The sequence below is a fragment of the Populus trichocarpa genome, chromosome 16, assembly GCF_000002775.5.
Source record: "Populus trichocarpa isolate Nisqually-1 chromosome 16, P.trichocarpa_v4.1, whole genome shotgun sequence".
NCBI lineage: Eukaryota > Viridiplantae > Streptophyta > Magnoliopsida > Malpighiales > Salicaceae > Populus > Populus trichocarpa.
Window position 1 is genome coordinate 505350 of NC_037300.2, and position 15495 is coordinate 520844.

The 15495-nt window shown below is 30.4% G+C and overlaps 1 protein-coding gene across 1 annotated transcript; it reads right to left on the reverse strand.

Moving 5' to 3' along the window:
• Positions 1–529: 529 nt before the first annotated feature.
• LOC7455820 (U-box domain-containing protein 4) lies at positions 530–2794 on the reverse strand. The gene is made up of 2 exons (XM_002323104.3): positions 1175–2794; positions 530–1034 (listed from the first exon to the last, which is right to left on the reverse strand). Exons 1-2 carry the CDS (start codon positions 2531–2533, stop codon positions 969–971), a joined length of 1425 nt encoding a protein of 474 aa, XP_002323140.1. The 5' UTR covers positions 2534–2794; the 3' UTR covers positions 530–968.
• Between the last annotated feature and the right edge of the window lie 12701 nt (positions 2795–15495).

The window sequence follows — 15495 nt, forward strand, 5'->3', positions numbered from 1 at the left end:
CGAGCAAAGCATAGGGACCTACCATGCATGTTCATGTGCTTCCATCAAATAAATAATACCTCTCTCTCAACCTTTACATCCAATTCCATCAAATAAATGATGACGCCACAGCCTTCCCTTAGGTAGCAGAGAGTTTTAGTGGTAATCTATGGAGGAAGGAATTAACAGATTGCCAGGGCAACAAAATCACAGCACTCGGGATAATTCTTGTCTGAGTGAATGTCCAGGAGTCCTTATCATCATTACAAGATTTCAAAGATTTCTTGCCTGATCTTTCTTAGACAGAAATCGACATGACCATAGAAAGTAAAAGATTGCAAAGATTGCATCTCCCAGATATCAGATTTAACCAGTCTTTCATTTTCAGACCTTTTCCAGGCATGTCTAAAGGAGACAAGAACTAGGCGTCACAAGGAGAGATCAAGAACATAGAATCTGTCACAATCTTAAGCATAAGATCTAACTCAATCTAAATTGCTTATTAGCAAAAACAGAAATCAATAGCATACATAGAATTCAAGCTACAAGATGCAACAAAAACATGCTCCAAGTAGTAGCATTTATCTTCACTAGTTTAAACAGGACAATCAGTAAACAGAACTTGGGTCTTCCAAGCAAAACACAAGGAACAAGACCCTAATTTTCATCATCAACCAACCAAACCCCACAAAGCAAGCAAGTATTCCTCCTCTGGAAAACCCATCAGAATTACAGACCCCCAACTTCCAAAACCTAGTTTAAGTCAAACTCATACATCTAAAACAAGTCAGTCTACAATTATTACTCCCTAGCTTACCCTAATTTCCCATTCGCTAATCAATCCCTCAGATTTCTCAAACACACTGTACAAAACCATAAAAAAAACACTGCCTATATACACACAAACCAATGACAACCAACCACTCATTCTAATCAGTACTAGTAATTACCTATCCAAGAATAGTAAACATTCAAAATCCACCACTTCTTCAAGGGCTTGAAGATGAAGCAGCCTCTTGCCTTGGCTCTCTTAAGTACCCAAGTAGCCTCTCAGCCTGCACCAACACCACCACTACCATCAACACCACTCCCATCACAACATTAATAACACAAACAAATGACCATTGGGCTTAAAAATCAACTTGAAAAGCTGTGAAATTAATACTCGATCCATCAGAATTAAGAAAAAATTTACCTTGTTCTTAGAGCGAATGCTCCCATTCTGGGAAAGTGCAACAAGAGGAGGAATCGCTCCTTCTCTAACAAGCAACCCACGATTTCTAACACTATCACTACACAATTGCAACAAAGTAACAACAGCAAACTCTTTCCCTTTAACAGAACCATCTTCAATAGCCTCAACAAGTGCAGCAATCCCGCCTTCTTCAACAATAGCATCTCTCCCTTCTTGAATTGCAGCCAAACTACTCAACACCACCATTGCTTTCTCAGCCATCATCCCTGCCCCCGCCTCCACCACCATCCCCACTAATGGCTTAACTGCCCCAGCAATGACAGCCCTCTCTTTATTCTGCTTTATTGAACAAATCTTATACAATGTCGTCAACGCATCTTTCTTTCCTCTATTAGAACCATTAATTAGAAGCGATACCAATGGTGGTATCGCTCCACAAGCTCCAATCGAGCTCTTATTCACTTCAATCAACGCCAAACTAAGCAACGCACAGGCCGCATTTTGCTTAGCATTTTCAGTCCCAGTTTTAAGCACATAAACAAGAGACTTAATAGCACCCGATTTCGTAATCTTCTTCTTATTCTCCTCGTACAATGATAAATTCAACAAGGCTGTCACCGCATGTTCTTGCGCCCACGGATCACTTTGCTTAAGCAGAGGGATCAAAGCAGAAATCGCCCCCGACTCACCAATCAACGCCCGGTTATCCGCTCTATTCTTTGCCAAAAACCTCAACTTCTCCGCAGCAGATCTTCTGACAAGAATCGAAGGGGACTGCAACCCATCAACACAGATCTTCACCGTCGGCTGAAGATCTTCGGGAGAAATACTTTCAATGATTTCCGTAGAAAAGGATTCTCTCTGTAAAAACCCATGACAGGGCTCGGCTACAATTTCCGTTGATGGGTTCTTCCTCTCCAACTCTCCATCACGATGCAGCGGAGACGACGGCAAGCATGCAAGACGTTGCAGTTCTCCAGAAATATCAGAACTACAGCCTGAGAAATCAGAAAAAGCTTCTGAAATATCAAGAAACTCCTCAGCAGATTTAGCTGGCGATGCCGACGAAGACGACGTCTTATTCTTAATATTACTAATATTATTACTATGTATGCTTAAGGTTGCCGCGAGTTCGCCGAGTCGCATGTCGATGACAGACTCAGTCAAGTTTTCAGACACAAAGGGAGTGGAAGCAGCTGAGTTGCTGAAGGATGAGTCGGTCTGAAAGAGAGTAGAACGGACAGTGCGCATGGAACGGCCGACGTGTCGGTGGATGATTTTGGAGGAGGAAGGAGAAGAGGTTAAGGGGAAGCGACTGGAAGTGGAGTGTTGGGAGTGGGAATCTTCAAGGGAAACCATTTTTTTCTTGGAAAAGAAATGTTTTTTTTAGGGTATTCAATTGAATTGAATTCCTTGGAATTAAATGGGAGTGGCTTAAACTACAATGGAATTGGATTTATGGGTTCTTAACTGTTTCAAGAAAGTTTGATTTCATGGTGGAGAGAGAGAGAGAGGAGAGTGGTAAGAGCGTGGTGGATGAGAGAATTTATTCCAAGGCTGCCTGTCTTTTGCTCTCCCCGTTGGCTTCTGTATCATTTTTACAAAAAAGCATTCTGCATGTTGTTACTAAATATACACTAGATTTTGAAGCTTAAGTATGAACAATGTTTTGTTGTTATATTAGATTTTTTTTATTTAAATGGATCGAATTGATATAGAGAATATTTTATTAATATTATTAAAAAAAATTATCTTGATTGGTATGTAAACTTTTTAATCATTGGTATTTAGATACATAGTATATTTAAAAGTTGAAAAGTATAGGAAGTAATCTTATAAATTTTCCAACAAAGAAAACTTAGTCTTCGCTTGTGTTTTTAAAAATACTTTTTATTTTAAAAAATTAAATCAATATTTTTTAGATTTTTATAAAAGTCAAAATAAAAAGCTCACTCAGGAAATTACTTTAAAGAGATTTTTTTAGCTGAATTTTTTAAATATTTTTTAATAATTCTTATATTCCCATACCATTAAAATCATTAATAATTTTAATTTGAATATATTCTCGTAAAGCTACCAAAATGTAAAAAAAAAAAAAAAAGAGCGTAAGACAAAAATCACTTTAAAATTTTCAAAATTCTGTTTGAAGGATGTGTTTGGGAATCATGACTTTTTTGCCAAGTCGAGTACTTTTCAGTTTTCACCATTGTGGAGTGGACTATTTGTTTTTACCGTGACTCTTTCAACTGTTTACAGCGACAGTTGCGACCACTTGTCTGTCTGGTTGTGGTTGGTTTTAGGACAAGAGTCCATCATTACAGCCTTTACAGCTGTAAAAGTAATACATGGTCACGTGCGGCCAAGCTTACCCTCTACACGTTATCTGTTTCTAGCCGTCCGATCAAAACATCTAACGTTCATGATTGGTTTTTGTTGGTCAAACAGTTAAACCTAACAGACAGTCAAAACTGAAACAGCTGCATGAAAGCCACTTCACCCGCACGTGTTTTTTAAAAAGTACAGACCAACGAGGAATGTATTTTCAACCGGTACCAAAACCATCAAATTTGTTAAGAAAAATAAATATTAATTTTAAAACTCTAACTTGAAATATTAAAAAAATAAGCAAACTTATGGCTTATAATTTATTTATTGAGATTTTCTCCCTTTTATTTGATATATCAGTTCGATTTTGAATAGAAAAAAATGTATATATTGATTGAATGCATTTAGAGAACATAAAAAAATAATTAAATAAACTAAAAACATGAATGGGTTGTCAAATAAAAATTAATTAAATAATAATAAAAATATTATTATTATCATAGTAAAACTTAGTTATCACTTTAAATCAGATATTGAAGAGTTATTCTAGAAGAATAAAAAAACTTTCCAGTCAATTATTTGTTGTCAAAGTTTTAACAAATTCACGAGACAAGACTTTAGAAAAAGTCAATTTTAAAAAACAATTACCAAAAAACATGCTCTCTTTTTTTCCTTCTATTTAGTTTCCATTGGGTCAACTAAGTTCCAATTTAAGGTGTCATATCCTGTGTTCTATGGATTATTTCAAAATCATTTCATTGGAATATTGAGAGAAAAAATTAGAAATATTGAATAAAAATTATTGAGTTTTTCTCAAATCAAACTTATATAAAATAGATATCAAAATAATACAAATCACATTATTAAATAAACAAGTTAATGACTAATATAATTTTAACAATATTAATAATTTTAAAAACAAAAATAATTTATAGTTTTAATAATTTCAAAGATATCACCAATAAAAAATTTCAAATTCAAAATAAGTAAAAAAAAAACTAAAGCTTTTGTTTACAAGAAAGTAGTGGTTAAAGAAAGTGGAGTCAAAGACACGAGAGACAGGGTGATGAGATAGTTACTTTGTATGGTTTTTGAATAAAAGAAAGAGCGGTATTTTTTAATATTATTTTTTCTTTAGAATCATCTTAACAAATCAGAAGGTTTCAAATCTGATTTGTTGACGTCAATTCTTTTATAATTTATATTTTTAAAAAAATTCAAATTAATACTATAAAAAAATTTAAATACAAAAACTAATTTAAATATGTGAATTCAATTTTAAAATTCAATTCAATTCACAATATTCCAAAACAACATGTATCTTATGAATATTATAAGAAAAGCTAAAAAATACATGGAAAACACTAAAACTTTTTTCATAAAACACTATGAATTGATACCATGTTTATCTATATTATTTTTTCTTTTCTTTTTCTAAACACATGGTTTTTTTTTTATTTGTTTTGTTGTGATTTTTTTCAAAATTATTTTTGTCGATTTTATTTTTTAATATTGAGATGGTTGAAAATTTAGCTTTCTATTTTTTTTTTCTTTTTATTTTGTTTTTCTAAGAGGCTAGCTAGTGTGATTTGCATTTTTGTTAAGGTAACTCAGGTTGCCATAATTTATGTATTTAGTGAGTTTTTTAATTGAACTTGTTTTTTTATAGTTTATTTTTTTTCTCGTATTATTAAAAAATAATTTTAGAGAGAAACCATGCTATTAAACTTTATGAAGTAACAAAAATTAAAGGATGTGAGGGAAACCATTGTTCATCCAACACCCATTCCACTATGGATTACAATAGTAATTTATAGTGTTTTACTTTTCTTTTCTTTTCTTTTTTGAATTTTTGTTGTAATTTTTTTTTCAAATTTATTTTTGTCGATTTCATATTTTAAAATTAAGACAGTTAAGAATTTAGCTTTATAATTTGCTTCTTTTTATTTTGCCCTTGTATGAGGTTAGCATAGTTTACAGGTTTGCCAAAGTAACCCAAGTCGAAGTGGTTTATGAGTCTGGTGGGTTATCTTTTGTTATATTTTTTAATTGAACTTGACTTTTTTTGTAATTTATTTTTTCTCGTATAGTTAAAAAAATAGTTTTAGAGAAAATTCATGTTATTAAGCTTTATAAAGTAACAAAAATTAAATGATGTGAAGAAACCATTGTTCGCCCATAGATATTGCACTGTGAATGATAATAATAATCCACAATGTTGTGTTTTCTTTCTTTTTTTTTTCTTTTTTAATTTTTGTTATATTTTTTTAAATTGTTTTTATCAATTTCATATTTTAATATTGAGATCGTTGATAATTTAACTTCATAATTTTTTTTTATTATTTTACCTTTTTATAATGCTAGCATGGTTTGCAGGTTCGCAAGAGTAATTCATGTTGTTCTGGTTTACGAGCTTGGTGGGGTGTTTTTTTTTTTAATTGAACTTGACTTTTTTATTGTTTATTTTTTTATCTCATATAATTTAAAAAAATAGTTTCAGAAAAAAGTTATATTATTAAATTTTATAAAGTCCATGGACTTGTTAACAAATTTGGTTGATTGACTCGGTTCACGGATCTGGCAAGTTTAACTTTTTAAAATTAGTTTTTTTTTTCATCCTTAGATACTGGGTTAATTGAAAATTTAATTTCATAATTGGTTTTGTTTTGCCTTTAATGAGATTATAGTTATATAAAAAAAACATCTCGGTAATGAGTTGGTGTTTGACTTTGCAATCATCTATTTTTGTTATCACATGGTTAAATAAAAAATAATTTTGAAAAAAAAAATTATAATCCTAATGGAATCCATAACTCAGTTCACAAGTTTGACATACTAGCCCGACTTACCTAATTCACAGGTTTGACGAGTTTACCCACCGATATGATATATTTTTTAGTTTTTGATCTTTTAATTGTTTTAAATTTATTCTTTTTTAATTTCATAATTTAATATTGCATTGATTGAAAAATGAATTGCATTATTGATTTTTGTTTGCTTTCTAGAGATAATTGTCTTAAATAATAGGTTGATACTCAATTTTATAAATATCTATTTTAATCATATAATTAATACTAAGTATATATAATTTTGGATAGAAAAGCTTTGTTATCGCTTTATTATTATTTTTTATTATAAAACTTAATTGTCACTTTAAATCAAGTACTAAAGAGTTATTCTTCAAATAAAAAAATAAAATTCTAAGCAATTATTTGTTGTCAAGCTTTTGACAAATTCACGAGACAATAAGCAATTTTGTTTTCTTCTAAGTTTGGGTCAACTAAGTTCAACTTGAATGTGTCATATCCTGTGGTCTATGGGTTCCTGAATTTGCTCATTGACAATTCATATAATATAATTTTATTTTCGGTCACTAAGCACAGCCTTTCTATGATCATAATTTAATCAATACACACATGTTATTACAAAAAGTAGAAGTTTGGTAGCTGCCCATAATTTTAGAGAGATGTGTAACGTTGTTAATCTCTTAATTACTTCCTAATCAAGGTTGTGGGATCTTTTGATTTCTTTACGAATATGCAATCATCATTATTTTTATTATGATATTAACATTGATGATTTTCCACCTACAAACAAGAACGTATAAGGACAAGCAAACTACCAGGTGATTGGAATACGTACAAGAAATTAAGAGTAATATATTTATGTATTTTTTTTAATTTTTTATATATATATTCTACAATGCAACAAGCTGAGTTGTTTAGCACCCTAACTGCTCCTAAAATAATTTGAAAAAAATCGTGTTTGTCCCTACTAAGCAGCAGACTTCAACAAATATATTAGGTTAGACAAATTAAGTACATCCCCTACCATTAATTATTAAAATTAAGGGCCATATCATATGTCATTGTAGTTTTATATGTATTAATCTGTATAATGTTCTTGATAATTAGCAGACAATGGGCAGCACAACTGATCTCATGTAAGACCTCAAGGTTTATAATATTACTAAAAAAAAAACAACTTGGATGTGTCGATTATCACATCCATGTAGCTTACGTCTTACAGATTTTTTTATATAAAAAAACATGCCACTTAGGATAAAATCCACTAAAAATCAATATGGGTTTACAGATAAATAAAAAACAAAATTAATTAGGATAAATTCCACTAGAAATCATCATGGAAACCCCGTGTTAAAATATGCAAGCTTCAACTACCAACTAGCTAGCGTCCTCCATGATTAATTACGCGTATTTGACAGAAGAAATATTCACTCACCTTCGGAGTGCTGCTCCTTCGTCGCAAAAAAGCAAAGAAGTTCATGTAAAACATTGCAATAGTTTTGTGGCATGGAAAACGATGCCATTTCCAGCATCCGTAAGAGTGGGAGTACTTAAGAGTTAATTAATTAAGATATAAGCATTGGATTTTATTTGTATTCATTACTTTGTATGTTCAAATTCACGAGACTAATGATGGGTTGGAAGACTAATCTTAAATATAGTAAGAGAAGCATCACTTTCTTGCTATAATAGACATGATGTTTTGTGGCTGCCAGCCTCGAGATGACAAATTATTATTCCATTAGCATCTTGCTGTCCAATGTTCAATCATATATTTATGGTTCAATTTCTTTTTCTTGATAATTAGGAAACGGTCACTGGTCATTGCTTGAAACTTCAACTCTTGAAATGAATGGCATCCAATGGCGGTGGATTTCATTTCACTTTTTTTTTATTATTAATTTGAACGTTTCACTTCATTGTTTCTGACTATAGTTTTAAGCTATTTATATTTATTAAAAAATAATATAAATTATTTGATTAAGATAGTTTTTTGAAATTAAAAAATCAATTCAATTTAAAACTTTAAGCTATTAAATAAGATCTTAAAAAACTAGCGGTTTTTACTTTCATCCTATAACCAAAATCCAAGTTATTGGGCTTCTATGAAGCATGTACAATCCAATCATTAATAAAGTTTTTGATACTAGATGATCAACTCGATTAAAATTTATTTTTTTAAAATAAAATGATATTATTTAAATAAAAATATTGATAAGTTGAGATCAGGTTTTGACGGAATTGATCAAAATTAATTGAGGTTTATAAACAATTCAACCAAGTTTTTTTTTATTTTTTTAACTTGAATTAGTCTAATTCCTGGAACAGCCAGATTCCGTAAAGCCAATAAAATTTTATAGCTATGCTTGAATGGATGAAAGAAAAGGAAAGAATGTAAAGAAAAAAGAAAAGAAAATTGTAATCCTTTCTGGTTGCCTGCTTACCGGTTGCTACATATGCATTATTAATATAAATCTTAGTCATTCATTGTTGATTAATTTATACTCCCTCCTCCTATATTAAGTGTTATATTCTATATTAAGTTTATTTTATTTGTTTCCGATAACTATAGTTACATGTTAGTGTAAATAATTAATTTCATGCTTCAATAACAACAATAATAAACAGAATTGTGCTAGGACTGTTGCAAGAAAATTGCCTGTTGTTTGTCACTTGCCATGCATTGTTCCCGTATTACAGTACTTGGCATGTAGAGTTGCATGCCTTTTCACTAAAAGGAAATCAAAATCCAATCCATTTAATTTATTGTCGGCAGCTCTATCTCCCCTAGCAATGTTTCTTCTTCACAAATTCATCCCTAGATATCTGACCTATACACCAGCTCAACAGTTCCCTGGTCGGGAGGATTCGTTGTCACCAGATTCTTATCACTTGAAAGACAGAATTTATACCAGTTTTTTTTTTTTTTTATTAAAAGAATTTATACCAGTTGAGTAGAAGTGAAAGCAACTACTAGACCACCACGCTCTGTTTTGCTAAAATCTTTCTTCTCCTTCTTCCTTTATTTTCTGTGCTAAAATTCTTTTCTTGACAGCAACTTTGTCCATGACATGTACTCATGAGCACAGTGATCTTCTTTTAAGATTCTTCACCCACAAGCAAAAGCAATGTCATTAAAATTGGTCGGGTTTGACGATCCAGTTTGAAACACGATCATCTAGAATTTACCTTGGCTTGGTTTCAAAAAAACTAGGTGCGAATTTATCCAATTAAACTTAGGTTATTCAGCGAGTTAATTGGCTAATTTCATCAAAATCAAATTAAATTCTTAATTTAAAAAAAAATTAGGGGTGGAATGATCCAATTAAACTTGAGTTATTTAGCGAATTAATTGGTTAATCTAATTAAAATTAAATTTGAGTTTTAATTTTTTTAAAAACAATATAATTATAATCAACCAAGATAAATCTATTCAAACTCATGATCTATATAATGTATCAAGTCATAAATCAGACCAAGATTAATAATTTGGAAGCAAAGCTTCAACCAGAGAAAAGAAGAAAGAAAAGAAAAGTAACCATCTAGGTGGTGGTCCAGTGATAAGAGTTTGGGACCAAGAGGTTTGCTCCCTCTGTGGTCTCAGGTTCAAGCCCTGTGGTTGCTCATATGATAGCCACTGGAGGCTTACATGGTCATTAACTTCAGGGCTCGTGGGATTAGTCGAGGTGCGCGCAAGCTGGCCCGGACACCCACGTTAAACTAAAAAAAAAAAAAGAAAAGTACATAACTTTGCATGTGGTGCAACAAGAGGTAAATTTGTGGCTATATTCATAGTGGGACTAGGAGCTAGTAGTGATGTGATAGGAACTTCTCATAAGCTTTAGAAACAAAGAGAGGGAATGCAAGTTAAAATGAAAATAATTATTATAAAGATATAGTGATGATGTAGGGTAGGGGACACAAACTTTTGGGTCACATTATTTGGGCATAGATATTAGATACATAATTCTAGTAGGTTCACAATACCTGTGGTGAACAAAAACGACACAGTTCTTTGCATCTGCGACTCCCAGTTGGCATCTACCTTTTGGCTGGCTTGAGCATGCGTGAAGAAGGAAAGCATATCCAATTCTTGCAAAATTTCTTTTTGTGAACTTTGATGCACTTTTGGCAGAAGAGACATCATTACTTTTCATTGCTGGCAAGGGTCCACTACCTCACCTTGTCTAAATCAGGCTCCTTAGGGATTTAAAAAGCTGTCGGACCATTCTAGGTTTAAATCCCTAGTATGTTGTTAGGGCCTATTATAAGTTATAGTTGGCATAACATTGTTGGACCATGCTAGGCTAAGATTGTCAAGTTTGATTGGGAAGCTTTAACATTATGTCCAATACATTTGGGCTTTTAACTCTCATTAAGAGAAAGAGATTTGAATAAATTAAGTTGACGTGGGGTGTCTTTGATATATTCCGAGAAATAATTTAATTTTGGTTAACACACACGATAGCTCTAAAAATATATTTTATTTTATTATCATCAAAAAAAAAATCTAATATTTCAGTTATTTGTATAAAAAAATGTCAATGAATTAAATATTTTAATCTATATCTATTTCTCGGTTTTTAAGTTTTATTTTAGAAGTTTTTAATGATTTTATTTATTTATTTATTTATTAACACACATAGTTTTCAGTTTATTGAATTATATGTGCAAAAATACAATAAAAGAATCTATATATATAAAAAATAAAAATATTTAATTTGTACCGGAACACAAGTCACATAGCTAGTATAATTCTAGCTAGTATAATTCTAGCTAGTATAATTCTACTGTGTGTGGACGCAATCTTCATTCTCTTTTTAAGAGCATGGGCATAGAAATATTAGCAATTTTTTGTATGGATGTTAGCAAAATGGAGTGTCAGTTCTATGATATCAAATGACTTGAAATCTAGGCTTACTTGCACCTGAAATCGGATGAGAGGAAAAATGGGGAGAGGATATATATTTTATGTCATATTCAGGTTCTAATAAACTAAAAGACAAGAGCATTAATCCCAAGTCGATCGATGCCTAGATTGTCCTTGCAGACATTTACTTGTTGGATTGGATTCAAGCTTGCTCCATCACTTTCTTGTTATGTGCTATCATTAGTAGAAATTACCCTCAATGAGAGCAATTTCTTTTTGTTTCCCTGGGAGGTTTAGCAGGTCTTGCAATACACATGGAGGGTAGCCTTTCCTCATTAGATCCCAAATCGCTACCCTATTCCTTCTTCAATCTAAGCATGATCAGGGGCTTTTAATAGAACTTCCAAATCTTCATCCTTGAGACGTGCCATCAGGGAGTAAATTTGAAGATTACGTACCTTAACATGTTTCCAACAGTACTGAAATCTAGTTCAATTAATGTCATGATGTAAACACTTTCAATTGTTAGCGATGCATCTTATAAATTTATGGTACGTTTGCATTTCTTTCGACTAACAATTATCTGAAAATTGATGTGTTTGTGTGTACATTTGTTTGCTTGATCCCATAAAAAAACCAACTAGAAGAAGAATCTTCAAGAACATCCAGCAGGAACTAGGAAGGGGCAATTTTCTGGTTAACATCAATATTGCCGTGAGACACAATCTAAGGAAGTCGTCAAGGATACAATTTTTAGACCTTTTTCTTCTTTTCATGGATTTTCCTCTATGCTATGTGTAATATAAGAGGGGGGGAAAACTAATGCCACCAAAAGGAAGATAGAAACATGTATATATAGATGGCTAGGTTGGACCTAAAAGTAGTCTCTCAAATTAAGAAAATGAATGGTTCCACAAAAGCTTCTAGACGTGTTTAATTCCAAGTATAATGAAAAGAGAAGATTGACCTTAGAAGAAAGAGTAGAAGAGGTTGTTGAAGAGTTTGGGTCTAGGTTAGATTGGGATAGAGATTTCAAGACTTGTATTTGACTTTTCATTTTTTACTCCTCAACACATATATCTTTCTTTTAAAAAATTGATATTTTAGCGTTGAATGTATGTTATGGTCAGTTTTCGCAAATAATAGATTAAATACTTTTATATGGTATGTTTATATTTATAATTAACTAATAGATTAGCTTAATTGAGATTCTCAGTTGTTCGTAATCTTACCAACCTTGCTAAAGATTGACACACCAATATTATTAAAGTATTAACCCTCACAATTTGTTTATAGTTTCACAAGTTATCTCACAAATCTACTCTGAAAACATTGCCTTTACATTTGGTGTGGAAGCCACCACACAATGGAATTAATTAATAATATTTCAGTCTGCTGAACCCATTAATTAATCTATTTGCTTGGAATGGACATGCTTTCTTCTTCTACAGTACTGATTTTTACAGTGCGAAGAGGAGACTCCATCATCATCATTCTATTTTTGTCATACTCAACTTGAAACTATTTTCTTACAAGAAATTGATCTGACTTGAACACATAGAGTTTAACCAAGTCATTAAAATGGTCAATTACATTTAATTTAGTCCATATTTTATTTTATTTTATTAAAAAATCAATCTAAAACATGCTTTGAATCGAGTATTAGCGACGGCGGCGTTAAACGTGTATTATCATAATTGCTCTTAAGATTATTAAAGTATTAAGAAGATATTTATCTATTTAAGACATTACAGGAGCAATGTCTTAATTCTTTAAGACCATAACTGCCAAAAAGAGCATCATAATCTGTCATGATATGGTGAGGCGTGAATGGAAAAAAGAGGAGGAAGAAAATGTATTTTTATAAAAATGCGGTGTATAATATTTTTTTATAAAAATATTTTTTAATTAAAAATATAATAATATAATGTTTTTTTTATATTTTTTAAGTTTTTAACATTAATACATTAAAATTATTGAAAAATATCAAAAAAATAAATTAAACTGTAGGAAGCAAACTAATTGCCCCACATCTCTCTAAACTAGCTAGCTCTCTATTGCAATGATCTCTTGCTCATTAATGTCTTGTTTGTTTATTAAAAAGTAGTGTTTTTTAGAAAATAAATTTTTAAAAAGTGAATTTTTTTATAATGTTTGGTAGTGTAATGAAAAATAAATTGAAAAATATTTTTCAATGTTTAACTATGTCATGAAAAATAAGATGAAAAATAATTTTTTTTAGGTGTATTAAAAAAATAAGAATCAAATCTGATATATAAAAAAGTTGAAGGAGGATGAAATTGAAAATAAATTTCAATTTTATAAATTATTTTAAATAAAAAAATTAGCAAAAGAATGAACACCAAATTTCATATATAAAAAAGCTAAAATGAGATGAAATTGAAAAACTTTCTAATTTAATAAATCACTTCAAATAAAATAAATAGAAATTAAAAGAATAGAGATCAAGTTTGATAGATAAAAAAATTTCAATTAAAAAAGAATAAGTAAAAAAAAAAAAAAATGAGGATCAAAGTTGATATAAAAATAAAATTAAATCAAATTCTAAGGGATGAAATTGAAGAGAAAAAACTAAAAAGAAATATATTTTTAAAAAATTTAAAACAAAATATATGGCAATCAAAAGATTGAGGATCAAATTTGATATAATCAATAAATAACAAGATATTTTTGATTTTTTCATAATTTTTAAAAAATAACACCCAAAAAAACCCTTTGATGAAATTCAAATTAAATTTTTCTTTAACTGAAAAATATTTTTCATTACAATTTTTTTTAATAGTAAATAAATAATTTTTTTTTTTATAAAAATTACGGCAACTAAGTTGAATCCTTTCTTTGTAAGACAATTGACCTATGCGAACCACTAATATTGACGTGGTGGCCACTCATACAATTTGAAGTGTACATTGAAGTTTCATGTAAGAACACATAGTTGATTAATTTTTCTTTCTTCGTGAAAAAAATGGATGGTAATATATCGAAAAATGTTATTTTATATATCTTGCATTGCTTCTGCATGAAAACCCTAGATCGAAGATCCACCGATCCGAGGAAAGTGATGGTGACACGACATGGAACTTTACAATTGAATCTAAACGTCTAAATAGGTGAATGAAAAGTTATGATTACATGCATCTTCATTTTCAAACTTTTAACCTTCATTCTTATTAACTCCAGTGTAGCCTCTTCCTTAAGTCTAAAGGTATGGATGACATGTCTAATAAATTAATCTGAATTGATTATAACATTGTTATTTTATTAAAAAAATTTTATTATTTTGGTTTTTATTTAAAATATCAAATTAAGTTTAATCGGGTAACATAATGATTTATCAGATCATTTAAATTTAACTACGTAAATTTCTACTGTTTTTTTTAACCTCTAGCATGAATAAAATTCTAAATTAATCTACATTGAGTTTAATAATCACTTGAACATGCAATCTCATGTTTAGTTTTTCAAAAAAGAGAAGAAAAGTAGCCCTCTAAACCCTAGCAAGTTGAAAAGAATGCTCATAGTGTTTTGTTAAAGGCTAGGCAGCTATGCTCTATGGGTTGGAATTTATTTTGCATCATTTAATTCGAAATAGGAAACATCAACTACAAAGTATATATATTGGCAGTATAGCTACTAGCAGTGTTATACGGACAATTTATTGTAGCTCTTCCTTACCTTGATGTGACTTCTCCATGTTCAATTTGTGACGCAAGGTTAACATCATGCTTACATTACCATATTTCCATGGAAGGATTCGTGTAGCAATAATCATCAGACTTGATACGTGTGGATTGGTTTGGAAAAGAGTTTGAATTATTGATCCAACTTGTAGATTATTGAATTAAATCTAATTAATTATTTTTATTAATCAAGATCGTATATGCTTAATCAAAGCATATATTAAAACACAATCATCACATAATCATCAATCAAGAGCAAATTATTACGTACGGAGTTTCAATATGATTGGGAAAAGAAAAAGGGTCAAATCTCAAGTATACCCCCAGGTATTGGGGTAGTATTGATTTTGCTCTCATAAGATTTCTATTCCAATTTTATTTCAAGACAATTTGGATTCCTCAATCTGACCGTTCTATTAAAATTATTTAACAAATAAAAGTTCAATTTATTATGAAAAAACGTCGATTTTTGTCATAAGAAGTATAGTTGAGAAGAGAATCGTTAAAATCTAAAAGATAAAAGTGACATAAAAATAGTTTGAGGATAAAATTGAGACTATCTATATAGTTGGAGGGTTGTTTTTAAGGTGTGCAAAAAAGGAAAAATATATAATCAAG

Coding starts and splice junctions, on each gene's coding strand:
- LOC7455820 (XM_002323104.3), bottom strand. CDS start 2,533: ATGGTTTCCCTTGAAGATTCCCACTCCCAACACTCCACTTCCAGTCGC. Junction 1,035..1,174: donor GCATTCGCTCTAAGAACAAG/GTAAATTTTTTC, acceptor GTGTTGGTGCAG/GCTGAGAGGCTACTTGGGTA.